The sequence below is a fragment of the Mus musculus genome, chromosome 1 (assembly GCF_000001635.26).
Source record: "Mus musculus strain C57BL/6J chromosome 1, GRCm38.p6 C57BL/6J".
Taxonomy (NCBI): domain Eukaryota; kingdom Metazoa; phylum Chordata; class Mammalia; order Rodentia; family Muridae; genus Mus; species Mus musculus.
In genome coordinates this window covers 52,656,286-52,671,925 of record NC_000067.6, presented here as the reverse complement: position 1 = coordinate 52,671,925, position 15,640 = coordinate 52,656,286, and the positions used below count along the sequence as shown (strand labels likewise).

Below are 15,640 nucleotides of genomic sequence, written 5' to 3'. Positions count from 1 at the left end.
GCCCACAATGACTAGAAGAGGGCGCCAGATACCCTGAATTGTTCTACAATTCCCAGTGGGTGTTGGGAGCCAATCACAGGTGCTCTGGAAAAACAGCCAATGTTCTTAAGTGCTGAGCCATCTCCCTAGCCCCTGAGAATGTCCTTTTGAGTTACTTGAGCTAATGTTTCCAGTACTCAAAAGTGAGAACTGGCCAGCTCCTCTGTGGGATCTAAGTGAGGAAGCAGAGTTGAGACTCTATGAGAGGCGGCTTTTCTGTCAGTAGCACTGGCCCTGGTCTCTGTCTATCTCATGCAGTATGCTAGTCAAGGGGGTAGGAGTCCTGTTTCCTTCTCATTATGTTCTGGAAGCTCACAGAAAAGCTTTATAAGACAACTAGCATCCAGGCTTTATCTGACAGCAGAAATTCTATTCTAGACATGATTCTAACTATTAGCACCCATATTGGAAAAGTTCTGCCAGGCTTAATCCTTGAAGCATGTGTAGTTTGCTACGTGAATAACTATGATAGACAAGTCCAGTTAGTAACAGGCTTATAAAAGGAAACTATTTTACAGTTACTGAATGATTTTTAAAATGTTTCCTTCAAAGTAGAACGCCCTTGTCCATGTGGAATGCTTTCTTGTCTGAGGACCTCCTCTGGCAGTTGTGTTCCACATTTAGCTTTTTCTAAAATATTTTTAGCCACATGAATTTCTGTAATTTCAGTTACATAGTTACATAGGACTTAGCTGCTTCCTAATTAATTTCCAAATACTAGTTTTGTTTCATAGTGTAACCCCTTGATTTAAAAAGTCCATGCCTTTACCATCTGACTTCTCCAAAGATGTACGTATATACAGAGATGCGGGTTTTATTACCCTCTGTCTCCAGTACTGTAGTTTCTATTTTCTAACTTTGAAATGCCATAATTAGTAGATGAAATAGTTCTTAAAAATGTGTAAGTATCAAATAAATTCTGAAGCCTGGGCCAAGGGTAGCTTCTTTCCCATGGACAGCTGTCAAGACACTGACATGGGACACTCACATACTTAAACACTCATCTTTATGTTAGTTGAGGGAAGTTTTTAAAATCTGCAATAATTTGGAAGTTATAAATTAACATTTGCTTTGCCTCTGCCCCTGCCAATAAGCTCTGCATCTTTGTGCAAAAGCCTCACAATCTGGAGCTAGAAGAAGAGACCAATAACAAGAATCAACCAATCAGTGCAAAGTATTAATTATTAATTATTGTCCAGTTTGTGTTAGGTAGCACAGTCATACAAAGGTAAAGTTATTAATATATAAACATCAATGTCAAGGAGAAGATATTTTAAAAGAGTCCCTTGCTAGGGGCTGTAGAAATGGCTTCATGGTTAAGACTAAGTACTGCTCTTCCAGGGATCGAAGTTTGATTTTCTGTACCTATGCCTAGTGGCTCATGACCACTTGTAACTCTAACTTTAGGGCATTTGATGTCTCTGGCTTCTGCTGGCCTGGCACACTCACATAGAGACCCACATACACATACAATATTAAAAATGATTAAAAAATACATTTTAAAACAGACTGTCTTCCAAGAGAATCAACTGCAATTATATCTGCCATAAACTGGTTCTGCAGCCTCATGACCAAAGCATGTGAGAATCATAACTGGTCAGTGCACACTGGTCTTCAAATTACCTTTGATGATGTGGTATTCTTATTTACATTGAGAAAAGTCATTTTCATGGCTGCATGGATAAACACAGTAGACTATAGTACTGCCAAGTCTTGACATTAAACACATTCAGGTTTTCGTTGACACTACTAAAACCTGCTGTAAGATAGGCAGAAGGCATAATGTAAGATTCATGAGGTTCTCAAATGTTGGATGGGATTTTGTAGAGCTCACTGTTTTCCTTTATGTATATAAATGAGATACAGCTAGTGTTTTGTTTTTTCCCCTATCCTCTTTTGTTTATATATGACATTGGGACATTTTCTCCTACTTTACCCAGAGTGTGTTTTACCCACAAACACTTCCTTCTTCACCTTCCATCATGAGACCCACTGCCTGCCTAGCTTCAGGCCATTGACCTTTTACTAAGTATGAAGCACTGTGCTGGGTGCTACGTTCTTAAGGGCATTAATGGGCTCTTCTTTCTGGTAAATCCTGCCCCCCCCCTTCACCCACTGCTGTGTGGCACACCATGAGCTGTGATGGCTGGAGCCACTTTTGGTCTTTTGTCAGTTATAACATGCTATCTGGCACATAGTAAGATACTGATGCATGGATACACAAAAGAGATTCTCACAGTGCTGTATATTGGTAAATGTGGAGACATGGACCCTTAGCAATAATTGCACGTTATAATTTCCTTCCCCCTCCACCACTACCTCTTCCTCTCCTTCTCCTCTCCTCTCCTCTTCTTCCTCTCTCTTCTTCTTTTCCTTTCTCCTCCTTCCCCCTCTTTTTTCTTCCTCCTTCTTCAGAAAGTCCTTTGTTGTTGGCTCTAACTTTGGCAGGCTTGCTCTTCCCCTTGTTTTCATTTCCTTGTGGATGTACAGCTTTCCCAGTAAGCCTTACAGTTAGTTATGTCTGGCCTGTACAACATGAAATGCTACCTCTCAATCCAGTCCACAAGACTTCCCATATGGAGTCACTCCTCCTTCCTAGCTCAGATGCTGAACGTTGGGTTAACAAGTCATTGAAGAGGGCAGTGTGCAGCTGGATCTGTGAATGTCTGTGTGGAGCAGAGCTGCCGAGCCTCTGGTCTCCTGCCCATTGGACTTCATGTAAGCATGAATATTACTATGCAAAGCCAGGAGTCTGAAGCCTTTTTGTTATGACAGTCTCATTACCTTAGCCATTACAGTTACTTTCTACTGCCTGCCTGGTGGAGGCCTTTCTTAGGAAGAGAGAGAGAGAGAGCTCTCTTACTGAGGCTCATCAGATCGATCTCTCAGAAGCTCTTCCAGTCCCCACATTTGAAAGGCACTCTGGATTGAGCGAGTGCTTTGATTTTTCAGTAGCAAAGGCCTCTGCCACCGCTGCTGTTCTGAAGGCTACTGTGGAGGAGCTTTTATCTTGTTCAGTAAGTGGGCACAGACGGCAGAATCAAGAACAAAACAAGCCCACCTCCCAGTGCTTTGTCAGGTCTCACCCCTCCCGGCCATTATGATTTGATTTCCCCAAGTCAAGCAGCATTACACAAAGGTCTCTTAAGAAGGGGGTCTTTCTTTTAAGGAGAAAAAAATAAGTTTCAAAAGAATACATGATTAATAATCATGTTGTAATTTTCCTTTAGTGTAATGACTTTAGTCTGTTTTTGAAGAATATGTTTTTGTGGTGATTGTTTTTAGAGAATATGTAACTGTGGCTACGAGGTAATCTTTTCTTACATAGAGAGCATTGTCTTAGATGGTATAAAATGAAAAAATAAAGTTGTTGGAGCTTAGCTCCATCCATTAAAAAATGAAAAAGAAGGGGTCTTTCCCCCTTGTTTGTACATTCTGTTATTGCAGAAGAATACTACCATACTACCGTGGGCCAAGAGAGAACAATTTTGAAATACATGTTTTGCAATATTATAAGGTAGAGAATTCCCTGGGTGCATGAAAACTTTGGAACATACAGTTCCTTAGGAAAGGAACAAGGTAATAATACTCTTTTCTCTTCTCTTCTCTTCTCTTCTCTTCTCTTCTCTTCTCTTCTCTTCTCTTCTTTCCCTTTTTCCCTTTTTCCCTTTTTCCCTTTTTCCCTTTTTCCCTTTTTCCCTTTTTCCCTTTTTCCCCTTTTTCCCCTTTTCCCTTTCCCTTTTTCCCTTTTTCCCTTTTTCCCTTTTCCCTTTTCCCTTTTTCCCTTTTCCTTTTTTCCCTTTTCCCTTTCCCTTTTCCCCTTTCCCCTTTTCCCCCTTTCCCCTTTCCCCTTTTTTCCTTTCCTTTCCTTTCCTTTCCTTTCCTTTCCTTTTTTTTTCTTCTTTTTCTTTTTTCTTTTTTTGTTTTGTTTTTTTCGAGACAGGGTTTCTCAGTGTCACCCTGGCTGTCCTGGAACTCACTTTGTAGACCAGGCTGGCCTCAAACTCAGAAATCCACAAGCCTCTGCCTCCCAAGTGCTGGGATTAAAGGTGTGTACCAGCCCCCCACCCCCCCACCCCCCTCCACCCCCCGGCTAATACTCATTTCTTAAGAAGATAAATCTTTGGTCATGTATGATACTATCAGCAAAACTTCACAAATCAGTTTAACTTATGCCAACCCTCAAGGAAATGGTGTGAAGTCGTACCACTCCACTTCAGTTCTGAACACAGACACCTGAGATTCAGAGCCCTTCTGCTGTTCCGCTGTCCCTCTGACCTTGAACAAGGCTAATCTCTCGGTGCCTGAGTTTTGTTTTGGAAAATGTAGAAAAAAATAGTTCCTCTGGTTTGGAGGAATAAATGGAAGGCTATGTAAAATAGTATAATTCTATGTAGAGAAAGATGCTGTAAGGATGCTGCTAACGGCATTTTTATTGTTAATTATGCCTCCAGGTAGATAGTTTGAATAGTATGGAAAGGTTCCATTCCATGAGCCTCAAAGCTAATCCTGACTGAGCCCAGTAAAGCTAGAGGGGGACTGAGACACTAAACTTCATACTTGTCTGATCTTTGGGGGTCATTCATTGTCACTCAGCATATTTATCAAACATCTACTATGTGACTTGGTGACAATTACTACCAAGGAACCTCAGTGCATTTATAACAAATAGTTGAAGAAGGGCGAGCATATGCTCTAGCAGAGTCCCTGTGGGGGACCAGGGGTAGGAACTTCACTGTGTGCTTTACTGACTTTTCCTTCAGTTAATGCCTCCAGCTGATTTAAAGAACATAGGTTACTGCCAGGCGGTGGTGGCACACGCCTTTAATCCCAGCACTTGGGAGGCAGAGGCAGGCGGATTTCTGAGTTCGAGGCCAGCCTGGTCTACAGAGTGAGTTCCAGAACAGCCAGGGTGATACAGAAAAACCCTGTCTTGAAAAAACAAAAACAAAAACAAAAACAAACAAAACAAAACAAAACAAAAAAAAGAACATAGTTTGCAATTATCTAGTAATAACACCCCCAAACAGAAATCTAACTGCACAGATTCTTTTATATTGCCTCCCAATACCAGCCAACAGATTCTAAACATAATGTCAGTATCATGTTCAAGTTATACTGCTGGAAAATGCTTTAATTTCCTCGTAAAATAAAATTTAAAAAATACAGTTTTGAAAGAGGAGGAGAATGTAGAAAGAGGGAAGGAAAGAGGGAAAGATGGGGAGCAGGAGTCAGCGAGAGAGATGTGTGTACATTATTATTCAAATGCTTTTGTGTGTAACTAAGCCCTTATACACAGGCTAATTCAGGACGTAGATGTGATCTAAAATCACAACCCCAAATATAATGTAATGTGGTCACATAGATAGCCACACCTATCTACCTCTACTTATAAATCCTACAACTGATGGCTTAGACAGATTCATCAATGAAGTTAGCCTATGGCCATTTGATATAGTTTTCAGTCATTGGAAATCATTTCTTAAAGATGAATTAATTTGAATTCTACTATTGAGTCTAATTAATTTTGTTTCCCAGTATACTTTTAAAGTTTTTTCTAGTGTAACTCATAAAAATAATATAGGTATCTGAAAAAGAAGTCAATATCATCTTATAAATATAAATGAAAATATTCTCACTGTATACTACTATGTCAACATTTATAACTAGGGCTCTGTCTAGGCTTTATTTGATTCTGAAAAGACTGACGATATCTACAGTGTTGCGGTTGTTTAACCAGACAAAGCAAATAGTTTATTTGATAGCTGTGGAAATTAATTAAGTGTGCATGCTATTAATAACTATTCAGTCCATATTTGTAGTTAAAAAATAACCTAGATTGGTTCAGAGATGCAGCGCAGTGGTAATATTTGCCCTGTGTGTAAGAAGGCTGGATTTAACCTCAGCACTGCCAAAGACAAAGCAAGACAGACAAACTCCATAAAACCTTCTTCCTTGAAATTATGACTGAAACACATATAAGAAACAGGAAAATGGATTTAATATTTCTAAGTTAATGATAAGGCCTATACTGATGAACATAGTAAAGATAAGGTTTATTCACCCATGGGCCGCCTTAATCACAGTCAGTCTAGATAACTCTGAATTAAGATTCACCTTTCCTGTGCTGGATATATTTGTATTCCTGTAAATACAAATTTGTTTCTGAGGTATAGTTAAGTTACTTGGAAACGATAGAGTCCTTCTGGGTTTCACCTTTAAGATTGCTTATGTGAGGCCAGATCAGGCTCAGTTGAGTGATAACTATTACATAAGACCCACAAGCCCCTCTATTGCGTATTCCTCTAACCCCAGGGACGGTGTGTTTTTCAGTAGGGCCAAGCAGAGGACTCAACATTTCTCCAAAATTTTACAGATAGCCAATAGTGCCTTACAGTGCTCAGCACTGCTTGTCAGAGTTGTAAGCCAAAGCACAGCAATTTGAATTGCTATTATTAGAAGAAAAAAGTTTTTAAAAGTTCTGGTTAGGAGAACTTGTAGATTTCTGGTGTGTGTGTGTGTGTGTGTGTGTGTGTGTGTGGTGTGTGAAATGGTACAGCTGCTGTAGCAAACTGCTGTTTTAAAAAACATTAAATATAACGAATGCCATGTGACTGTAAAGTCCACTTCTATCTGTATAAACACCAGCATGTATTTACTCGAAGATACTGAAATATCAATATTTAATCAATATTATTCATAATAATCAAAAGGTATAAACAACTCATATGCAATCAACAGAGGAACAAAATGTGATGTATATATGGTATATATGTGCAATGGACTATTATTTAGTCTTTACAAAAACAGAAAATCATGTTTATATTAGTCATTTTTGTTTTTGACCATTTCATGAATGTATAGAATGTATTCTGATTATGCAGCCACCCTGTGGCTCTCAACTTCCTCCTATCAAAACCTCATCTCTATTAGCCCCTTTCCCAGGTTCATGAGTTTTGGTTTGCGTTTTGTGACCTATTGAAATTACTTAGGGGCATCTGTGTGGCTATTGGATTGGAACTATACGTTTGAGCCTGAGAGGCTCATTAGTGGCTGCAGAGCTGCAGTCAAGGATTCCCCTCTGACAGACTCTTGCCAGTAGCAAGCATTCACGTGCCAGGGGTGGACCATCTGAGCCGTCTCCTTCTGTTCCTGACTGCCGAGAGGTGTCACTCCTGTGCAGAAGCATTGTATTCATGGCAGCTGTGAGTTCATGATCACCATAGCTGTGCCTGGTCCAGAAGAGAGCATTCTGCAGCCCTGTGCCCTACCATCGACCTCCACATTCTTTCCTTCCCCTCTTCTGCAGTGTCTCCTAAGCCTTGGCAAGGGTGGTATAAATGTTTTATTTAGAGCTTACCTATCACTTAGTCTCAGCACTTCTTACAGCCATAATCTTCAATCAGTACCGTTCATTGGAAAGAGGTTTCTCTGATTAGGGTGATAGTAGCATTTCTCTATTGGTATAAATATAAATATTTAGAGCCAGGTTGACACTCTATAAATTTAGCTAAACAATAGTGTTCAGTTCCCCCACTAAGATCTAAGATCTTCCCAACCATGTGTTTGTGTGTGTGTGTGTGTGTGTGTGTGTGTGTGTTTTAAACAAGGTTGCCCTTTTGGATAAGGTCTTGAATCCAAACCAAAAGTAGTTGTTATCCTCATAACAGTGGTACCACTATTGCAAAAGTGGGCACATCTTACTGAAAGGTCAGACTTGTAGATCATAGAGTTCACAACTGGGTACAACTATTAACATTTCCTCTCCTAGCAACTTGTACAGCACCCCCGGGACCTGAAAAGGCAGGGAGGATGTTTCCAGCCCCATCACAGCTTGATTTCTCGATGCTTGCATCCAAGGTGTGCACTGAAGGAGGGAAGAGGCAGAACACATGCTACACTATGGACAAACCTTAAAGACATCACACTAAGTGAAACGAGCTAGAAAAAAAGGACAAATACTGTTATGATTCTACCCATATGAGACGCAGAGCAGTCACATTCGCAGAGATGGAAAGATGGTTGGTTGTTAGGGAATAGCCTGGTGGGGTAAAGGGCGATGCTTTTGTTTAGGATAATTAGAAAGTCAAAGATGGATTTGTGATAGATGCTCAACACTGTGAGTGTGCCTAGTGCTACAGCACTATCACTGTCCCTAATGCTCCTGAACTGTATGTTAAGAAAAATAGTTAAAATGATGATCAGAAGTACATTGTATGCTTGAATGAAATTCTCAAAGCAAAAAAATATATTGCAGTGGCTTAAATGAAATTTGTTATGTATGTTTTATCATAAAATATGTACATGTGTTTTCACATATGCATAGTATATCTACATATTATAATAGGTCCCTGGTTTAATAAATAATTCATGTCACAAAAGAAATGTTATCCAAGGAGTGCTGAACAGACGCTGACGCCCACCTGCTCTTCTTCTGTAGGTGTCACACACGCAGCCATCTGGGCAGCGTGCATCTCTTACCTCAGTGCAGCTGTCCCCCCTGAGCTGAGGACTTCTGCACAGGGAATCCTGCAAGGCCTTCATCTGGGTCTGGGGCGAGGATGTGGTGCCATGATCGGAGGCGTGTTAGTCAATTATTTTGGTAAGAATGATTTTCCTTTTGGTCCTTTGGGGAAAATAGTTGTTCTTTTTTTCTCTCTCAACTATACCAGTATTCCTGTCCTCCTCTTTTTACACTGCATGGTCATCATAATTGTAAAGCACATGGTCAGGTTGTGAAGATGTTTAAAGCCATTTAGGTCATTCTGGGAAATTAGGTTGTAAAGATGTTCATGGCCCAATCTTCTGGCAAATGGCTTGGTGAAATGCTACATAAACCTCAAAGGAGCCAAACAATTGAAGAAGCACACTCGCATGCTTTTAGTTGAGTCCTGTACCCCACACCTGCTGTAGTAATAAGAAGGAAGCTGAATCCATTATCCTTACTTAGAAAGGCCTCCCTATTCATTGTTCTTGACACTGGGTCTTTGCATCACAGCCAGTCTGCCTCACTTGACCTCTCCTTGGAAATCTGACGGCTGAGACAGTCAGTCATTCTGGGATTTTTGACTGCTTGGTCTGTGCAGGGCACCCAGGGTTGTGTGGATTTATAGCACTATTTAAGATCTGCTGCCCACCTGCAGATGAATAGCACTGTTCCTTAGCAAGCTGGTCGATGGGCATCACGAAGACAGCACTGCGTATCATGTGACTGAGAGACAATCGTCCACCGAGCAGAACCGGCGCTGGGGTCTCCTAATACAGGCAGCTAAGGAAAGGGCAGTGAGTCACTGCTCAATGAACTGTCGCTTCCTTTGCCCCAGTGTTAAGACTGTTTGCGGTGAAAGGTTGCTCTATTTCCTTGAATTACCATTTGGCCTGCTTTGCTTATTTTCAAGGGGCTGCTGCAACTTTCCGAGGGATTGGCATGGCTTGCCTGGTGATCCTTCTCCTCTTTGCCCTGATCCAGTGGCTGGCAGTACCAGATGAAGAAGAAGGTGAACATTTCCTTTCCTTTCATCTTTGGAGGTGAGCGTAGGAGGTTAAGGTTTGAGGCCAGGCTTCTGTGTGTAACCTGGACTGGCCTTGAGTTTGCAATCCTGCCTCTTTCTTGGTGGTTCCCAAGAATCCCGCTGTACTGTGAACATCTGGCCTGCAGACATCATGTTCTCAGTGGTGTCTTGGTAAACTCATGATAGAGATGACACACCTCTTATAGTGAGAAGACTGGCTGCTGAGCTGATTGCAATTTCTTGGTTTTGTTTTATGTAATAGTGCGAAGTGCCATGGAAGCAGTAGTTTCAAACCTCCCTGGAATTCTTAAGAGACTGCAGATATAAGGCAAATACATACAGCTGTGTGGTAATTTACTACCAGTAACATGGGGTACCCTTATTAAACTGTATGCCCTTACCTTCATTAAACATATGTCTATGGACACTTCTGCTGAGAGGCATGGCCTTTGTTAAAACTGTCATGCAGCCGGGCAGTGGTGGCACACGCCTTTAATCCCAGCACTTGGGAGGCAGAGGCAGGCAGATTTCTGAGTTCGAGGCCAGCCTGGTCTACAAAGTGAGTTCCAGGACAGCCAGGGCTATACAGAGAAACCCTGTCTCAAAAAAACAAAACAAAACAATCAAACAAACAAACAAAACAACAAAAAACTGTCATGCAAAGGGGAGGGCAGGCCAGTGAAACAGGTCAGCAGGTAGAGGCACCTGCTGCCAAGCCTGACTATCTGAATTCAATCCTAGAGACCCACACAGTGAAAAGACAGAACCAATGCCTTTAAGTTGTCCTCTTGGGCCTTCACCTGTGTTCTACATCACTCCTACAAACACCACATACACACTAAATAAATAATACAATTTTTTGACATCTTAGTTGAGGAGCCTAGCCCTTAATATCTGAAACATCTCTCTAGTCCTGATTTTAAAAAATTAGCATGAGTCAGGTGATATAAAACTTTTGGTGAAAAGTGTCAACCAATAGAAGGCACATGTTGTTGGTCACTCTGGGCCAGCACAAAGCTGCATCTTGGATTCTCAGTCCTTCAATATTCCCGGTCTCGGGACATGAGGTGGTCTAGTAAGAGAGAACATTGCTTGTTACAGAACCTCAGAGGAACATCTCAGTCTCACTGAGCAGCACTGGACAAAGACCAGGGGTGGTTCTCAGTCTCTGGCTGGGAGTATAAGGTCCAAGGTGTGCACGCCCATGTCAGGACGGTCTTCTCCTTCACCGTTGTTTGAAACATGTAGAAAACTCAAAAAGTCATTTTAACATTATTTTCTCTCTAGACAAGACAATGTTGGCAGAAAGGATCCCAGTTCCCTCTAGTCCCGTTCCCATAGCAACCATTGACCTGGTACAGCAACAGACAGAAGATGTCATGCCACGCGTTGAGGCCAGACTTCCGCCCAAGAAAACCAAGCACCAGGAAGAGCAGGAAGATGTAAATAAACCGGCCTGGGGGGTCAGCTCCTCGCCTTGGGTGACCTTTGTCTATGCTCTCTACCAAGTTAAAGAGCTAATTCAACTGACAAGAGAGAGCCGTGCTTCTGAGATACAACCTTTACAGGTAACCCTCTGCTGGGCTAGCGTGGCGTCTGCACCGTTACTCCCTCCTTGTTCATCAAAACACATGGGAAACAGAAAAACAGGCATGTTAGCAAAGGATATCAGTGGTCTGCGATCACTCTGTCACAGTGTTTACCAGGTAGCATAGGAAGAGACTGCTTTATGGAGATCAAAAAGGCTTCACAAAGGCATTAAAAAAAAAAAAAGATCTATTCCAGCTTTGCATACTACAATTTTCAGCCGGAATATACAGCTCTTGCTTTCAGAAACTGTGTTTCCTAATCTCTATAAATCAGAATTCCAGGGGACCATTACACATACCAGGAGTGCAGTAAACAGCGGCTAAATTAACCCATTAAGCTATGCCTCATATGGCTCTGTCTGATAACCCTACTCAGGAAGTCTGGTTCTGAGAGGCCTCACTTGGGAGGTAGAGGCATGTTCTTTTCTGTTCCCAAAGGCTTTCCTGAAAAAAAGGTCAAATGGTATTGATAAAGTCAGCAATTATAGAAATAAAGTCATACCCTGACTTTGGAAAAAGAATGTGCCTTCTGTGAACAGTTTGGTCAAAGCCATAAATCTACTCCACTGTTAGATTAATCTTTCCACTTTCTTGATAAGTAATGCCAGCTTTATATTTACAGTAGCTTAAAAGGACCCAGAGGAGGGCAGGCAGGATGGCCCAGTTGGTAAACACACCTGTCACCAAGCTCGATGACCTGAGCTTGATCTCTGGAATCCAAATAGCTGAAAGACAAAGCCAACTCCCACAGGTTGTCCTTATACTTCCATCCCCACTCCATGGCACACTTATACTACAATACAAACAAACAAAGAAACAAAAACAAATAAGTGTGATTTTTAAAAAGAGACTCAAAAGGAAAAATAAGAGGGAAAATAAAGAGTAATTTCTTTTTTAAAAATTTGACAAAATACTGGTGATTGCAGAGATGGCCCAACAGTTGTCTGCTACTGTTGCAAAGGGCCTGAGTTCGGTTCTGAGCATCCAGGATGCGCCCAGCATCACAGCTGTATGTACCTCTCTCTCCAAGGGCATTAATGATGCTCGTGTGCAGGTGCCCATCCGCCAACATGCATGCACACACATAATTCAAAATAAAGACAAAGCTTCATAAAAGAAAAAGCAAGTTTGTCCAACTACCTTAATGAATCTCAGCTTTATAAACATCCTGGAAAGTCTTTGCATAGTTTTCCTGAACTGACACTTCACTGATAGCCATATTCGTGCCACTCTGTGCATAATCCAGTTTACTCATTCATCAAGCCAGGACTGGACGTGAGATGGAGGAGCACTCAGAGGCTTCCAGAGCTTAAAGCAGGAAGGAGACGCAGGGAAAGGATGCCCCGATACCCAGGAGAGGCAATGCTTTCAGTACTTTGTGAATTTATCCTCATTTTTACAGATGCCCAGAAGCCTGTGCAGCATTAAAGTTTGCTTTTCTTGCCCTCTTGTGTGAGTTAAAATTAGTAAGAGCTGACAGGTATGTTATTGTATTGTTGTGAGGTAACTACATTTCAGAATCAGGGGAATGAAAGAAAAAAATTTTTAGTTCAACTACAGGAAATAGAAATGAACATCAATTCAGAAGAAAAAAAATCCTGAAATAATCCTGTTCCCTGAGTTGTATAATCAATGTAGCATTTACTAAGGGTACTGTGTGTGTTCTCAGATCGCTCCCATTGGCTTCAAAGACCTGTGTGCATTCCCTGCTCTGTCTTGCTTAGTTATTAGTACTCATTTTGAAATCCTACGTGTGCATTAGGACTCTCTCACAGGCATTCTTTGCCTAGATATCTTGAGGCTGAGGGTCCTTGTTTACTGATTACTATACAGTGTCTCCTGGCTCTTGAATACTGTGGCCTTCCCAATAGCTAGCATTCAGGTATCCCATGGCTCTTGCCTGGTGACTTGCCACAGGGCTGGGGTACTCTGTAAATATTTGTGACGTATATGTAAATGTAAAGTTGTTTGCCTAGCAGTGACAAGAACACAGATACAAATGTTCCCTTAGCCATAGGTATGTCTGCTTATAGTGTTTGTGTTTTTCATGCGGCTTTGGCAGTTGCACATAGGAAAGGAGATGAAAGGTAAGATGTCTATCCTATTCCTTTATGCGTTGGTCCCTGAAGTGGGCTTTTTGAGACATCACCACACATTAGCTGTGTGAAAATATGTATAATGGTTGGATTTGTTTTTTTTTTTTTTCTCAAACACCATGGAACATGTGTTTTTCCTTCCAGGGGACCAGTGAGAATCGGGAAGCCTCTCCAGCTGGTGGAGCCCAGCGTGCCCCACGTGAAACTCACTCCGCCTCACCTAGAAACCAGCCATCCCCTGACACAGCAGCATCTCAAACGCAGTCCAGCCCTGCTCACCCCAGTGCTACCCCGCATGGACAGGAGAGTGGAGAGAAGCAGGCTCAGCCCACTGTGGGAGAACACTGAGGGTCAGCTCATACCCTGCATGGCACTAGGCACCTCAGCCAGGACAGGGGGCGAGGCCCCAACCCTGACCATGCCTCTACAAGGGGGTCACTGCAATGCATATGCTTCTAAATATCTAAACTCATTACTGTGGAACAACACACACACACACACACACACACACACACACTCACTCACACACACACACTCACTCACACACACACACTCACACGCACGCAGATGCACAAATGCACAGGCACACATGAGTAAATGTTGGCAGGAAAACAGAGACTGCCACAGTCCAGTAGAGACACAGAACAACGTCTCTTGGTTAGTTAGGTCTGACCTAACTTCTCCACCAAGATGAAAGGGTGAGAAGCAGAACTCACACCAAGTTGGGTGAATGAAAGGGCCACAAAGTGAACAAGGACTTCATCTCCCTCTTCTGATTATTTATTCTGAATATTGGGTTCTTAGTGAAAAGTGAGAGGGAAAAAAGTATATCTATAGTTTTATTCGTCTTGAAGAAAAGAACTTTAAAAAATATAAGACATATTGAAAAGGGAACCAGATGGAACTTAGTAGAACATATGCTTTTTTTGTTGTTTAGAAAAGTTCACTGAACTTTGTACATCTCTAGCAAATCTATTTTTATATGCATATAGTATATAGTGAGCATAGTTCTTTGGGACGCAAAGCTGTTGCTGACTACTGCATACTGAGTTGAGCTTTAAAATGTCTTTGATGCAATGGGCTGTGAGAATGAGCAGAAGTGAGAGGCTATTTCAAAGACTCCAAGCAACTCAGTATCCTAAGACATGACAGACAAGGCCTTCCTAAGCAGACCCTTCTATAGCAGCCTCTGATGCTGGATTTTAATTAGACTTGGGTTCTAATTAGCTAATGGAATTAAAAAAAAAAAAGACAACTCACCAGATTCCTAAGTGTTAAGCTAAAGAGTACTATTTACAAACAGCAGGATAAGATTTAAGTGCCTGGGGGAGGGACATGATGTTTAAAACTTACATAGTAGGTCTGTTTTGTTTGTGAAGGAGTAAGTAGGGAACCAGGAATGGGAATTCTGGGAATAAGAATGACTTTCTAAAGACTTAAGACAAGAATCTTAGAATATTCTTCTCCCCCAAACCATAGTCATACACTGAAAACTTTTGGGTTTGAGCTACAAACTACACCAGGTACCACCCCAGATAGAGGGTGTCTTGGGTGACTGCATGTAGAGCTTGCTCCTAGAAGGAAAGCAGAGGCTGTAAGAAGCCAAGGGATGCCTGCCTATATGGAAGGGGGATGCTGCTGTGGTTGAATGGGGGTCAGTCATATTGTGGATGGACACCAGAATGGTTCGAAATGGAAGCTCACCCTAGCCTCTAACATAGGAGACAGGATCAGCTGTACAGTGAAGGCCTCTGTGTGACCGTTCTGCCTGCCCCTGCCTCGGGAGGAAACATTCTACACCTGGATGCCTAGCTTCACTACAAAACACAGCTTGGAATGATGGGAACAATTAAGCTGATGGTTACTTTTGCACTTGAATGGTACTGCACTGTCAACCCCCAAGGCTCATTTTAAGTGACCTTTAAAATCAGATGTATTTATTATGCTCGTGCAATTACAGAAATGAAGTGGGAGACAGGCTGAGCCCCACCTATGAATGTACAGTATGTGGATTGTGAAAGTGACTGTAGGGAATCAGAGCGTTGTATCTTGTGTTTACAATTCTGGTTGATTTCTTTGAAAAGCTGCTGGTTTGGGAAATGCACAGTGGGTGTATTGAAATAAAAGGTAAATACCATTTTTAAATATTTCGTAAATGAAAAACACGTGACCAAACAAGAGAACATCCTCTGCTCTGTAATGAATGACACCAAATTCAATATGCCTTCGTTACAAAATGTTTACTGTGAGCGTCGATCCAACAGTGCAGTAATTTCTAGCCTTTTGAGCTGACACCTTCACGAGTTTGTGGACTTTGTGACTTTTTCTTCCTGTTCTTACAGTGCCATATGTCACTTGAAAAATATTAAAGTGAATTCCAATTAAACTTGATTTGAGAATTTTA

The 15,640-nt window shown here is 41.7% G+C and overlaps 1 protein-coding gene across 4 annotated transcripts in view; it reads left to right on the top strand.

The window, feature by feature from the left end:
• Nucleotides 1–15,640, top strand: part of Mfsd6 (major facilitator superfamily domain containing 6) — a 71,073-nt gene extending 55,433 nt beyond the window's left edge. Inside the window, exons 4-8 of one of the 4 annotated variants that reach the window (NM_001357464.1) lie at nt 8,480–8,641; nt 9,438–9,536; nt 10,839–11,119; nt 13,203–13,227; nt 13,381–15,640. In NM_001357464.1, coding sequence (NP_001344393.1) covers nt 8,480–8,641; nt 9,438–9,536; nt 10,839–11,119; nt 13,203–13,227; nt 13,381–13,391 — 578 coding nt within the window. In that variant the 3' untranslated portion in view covers nt 13,392–15,640. Of the gene's footprint in view, nt 1–8,479; nt 8,642–9,437; nt 9,537–10,838; nt 11,941–13,202; nt 13,228–13,380 lie in introns of those variants that run through there. The other 3 variants (XM_006496374.4, NM_133829.2, NM_178081.4) reach the window with 3 other exon arrangements.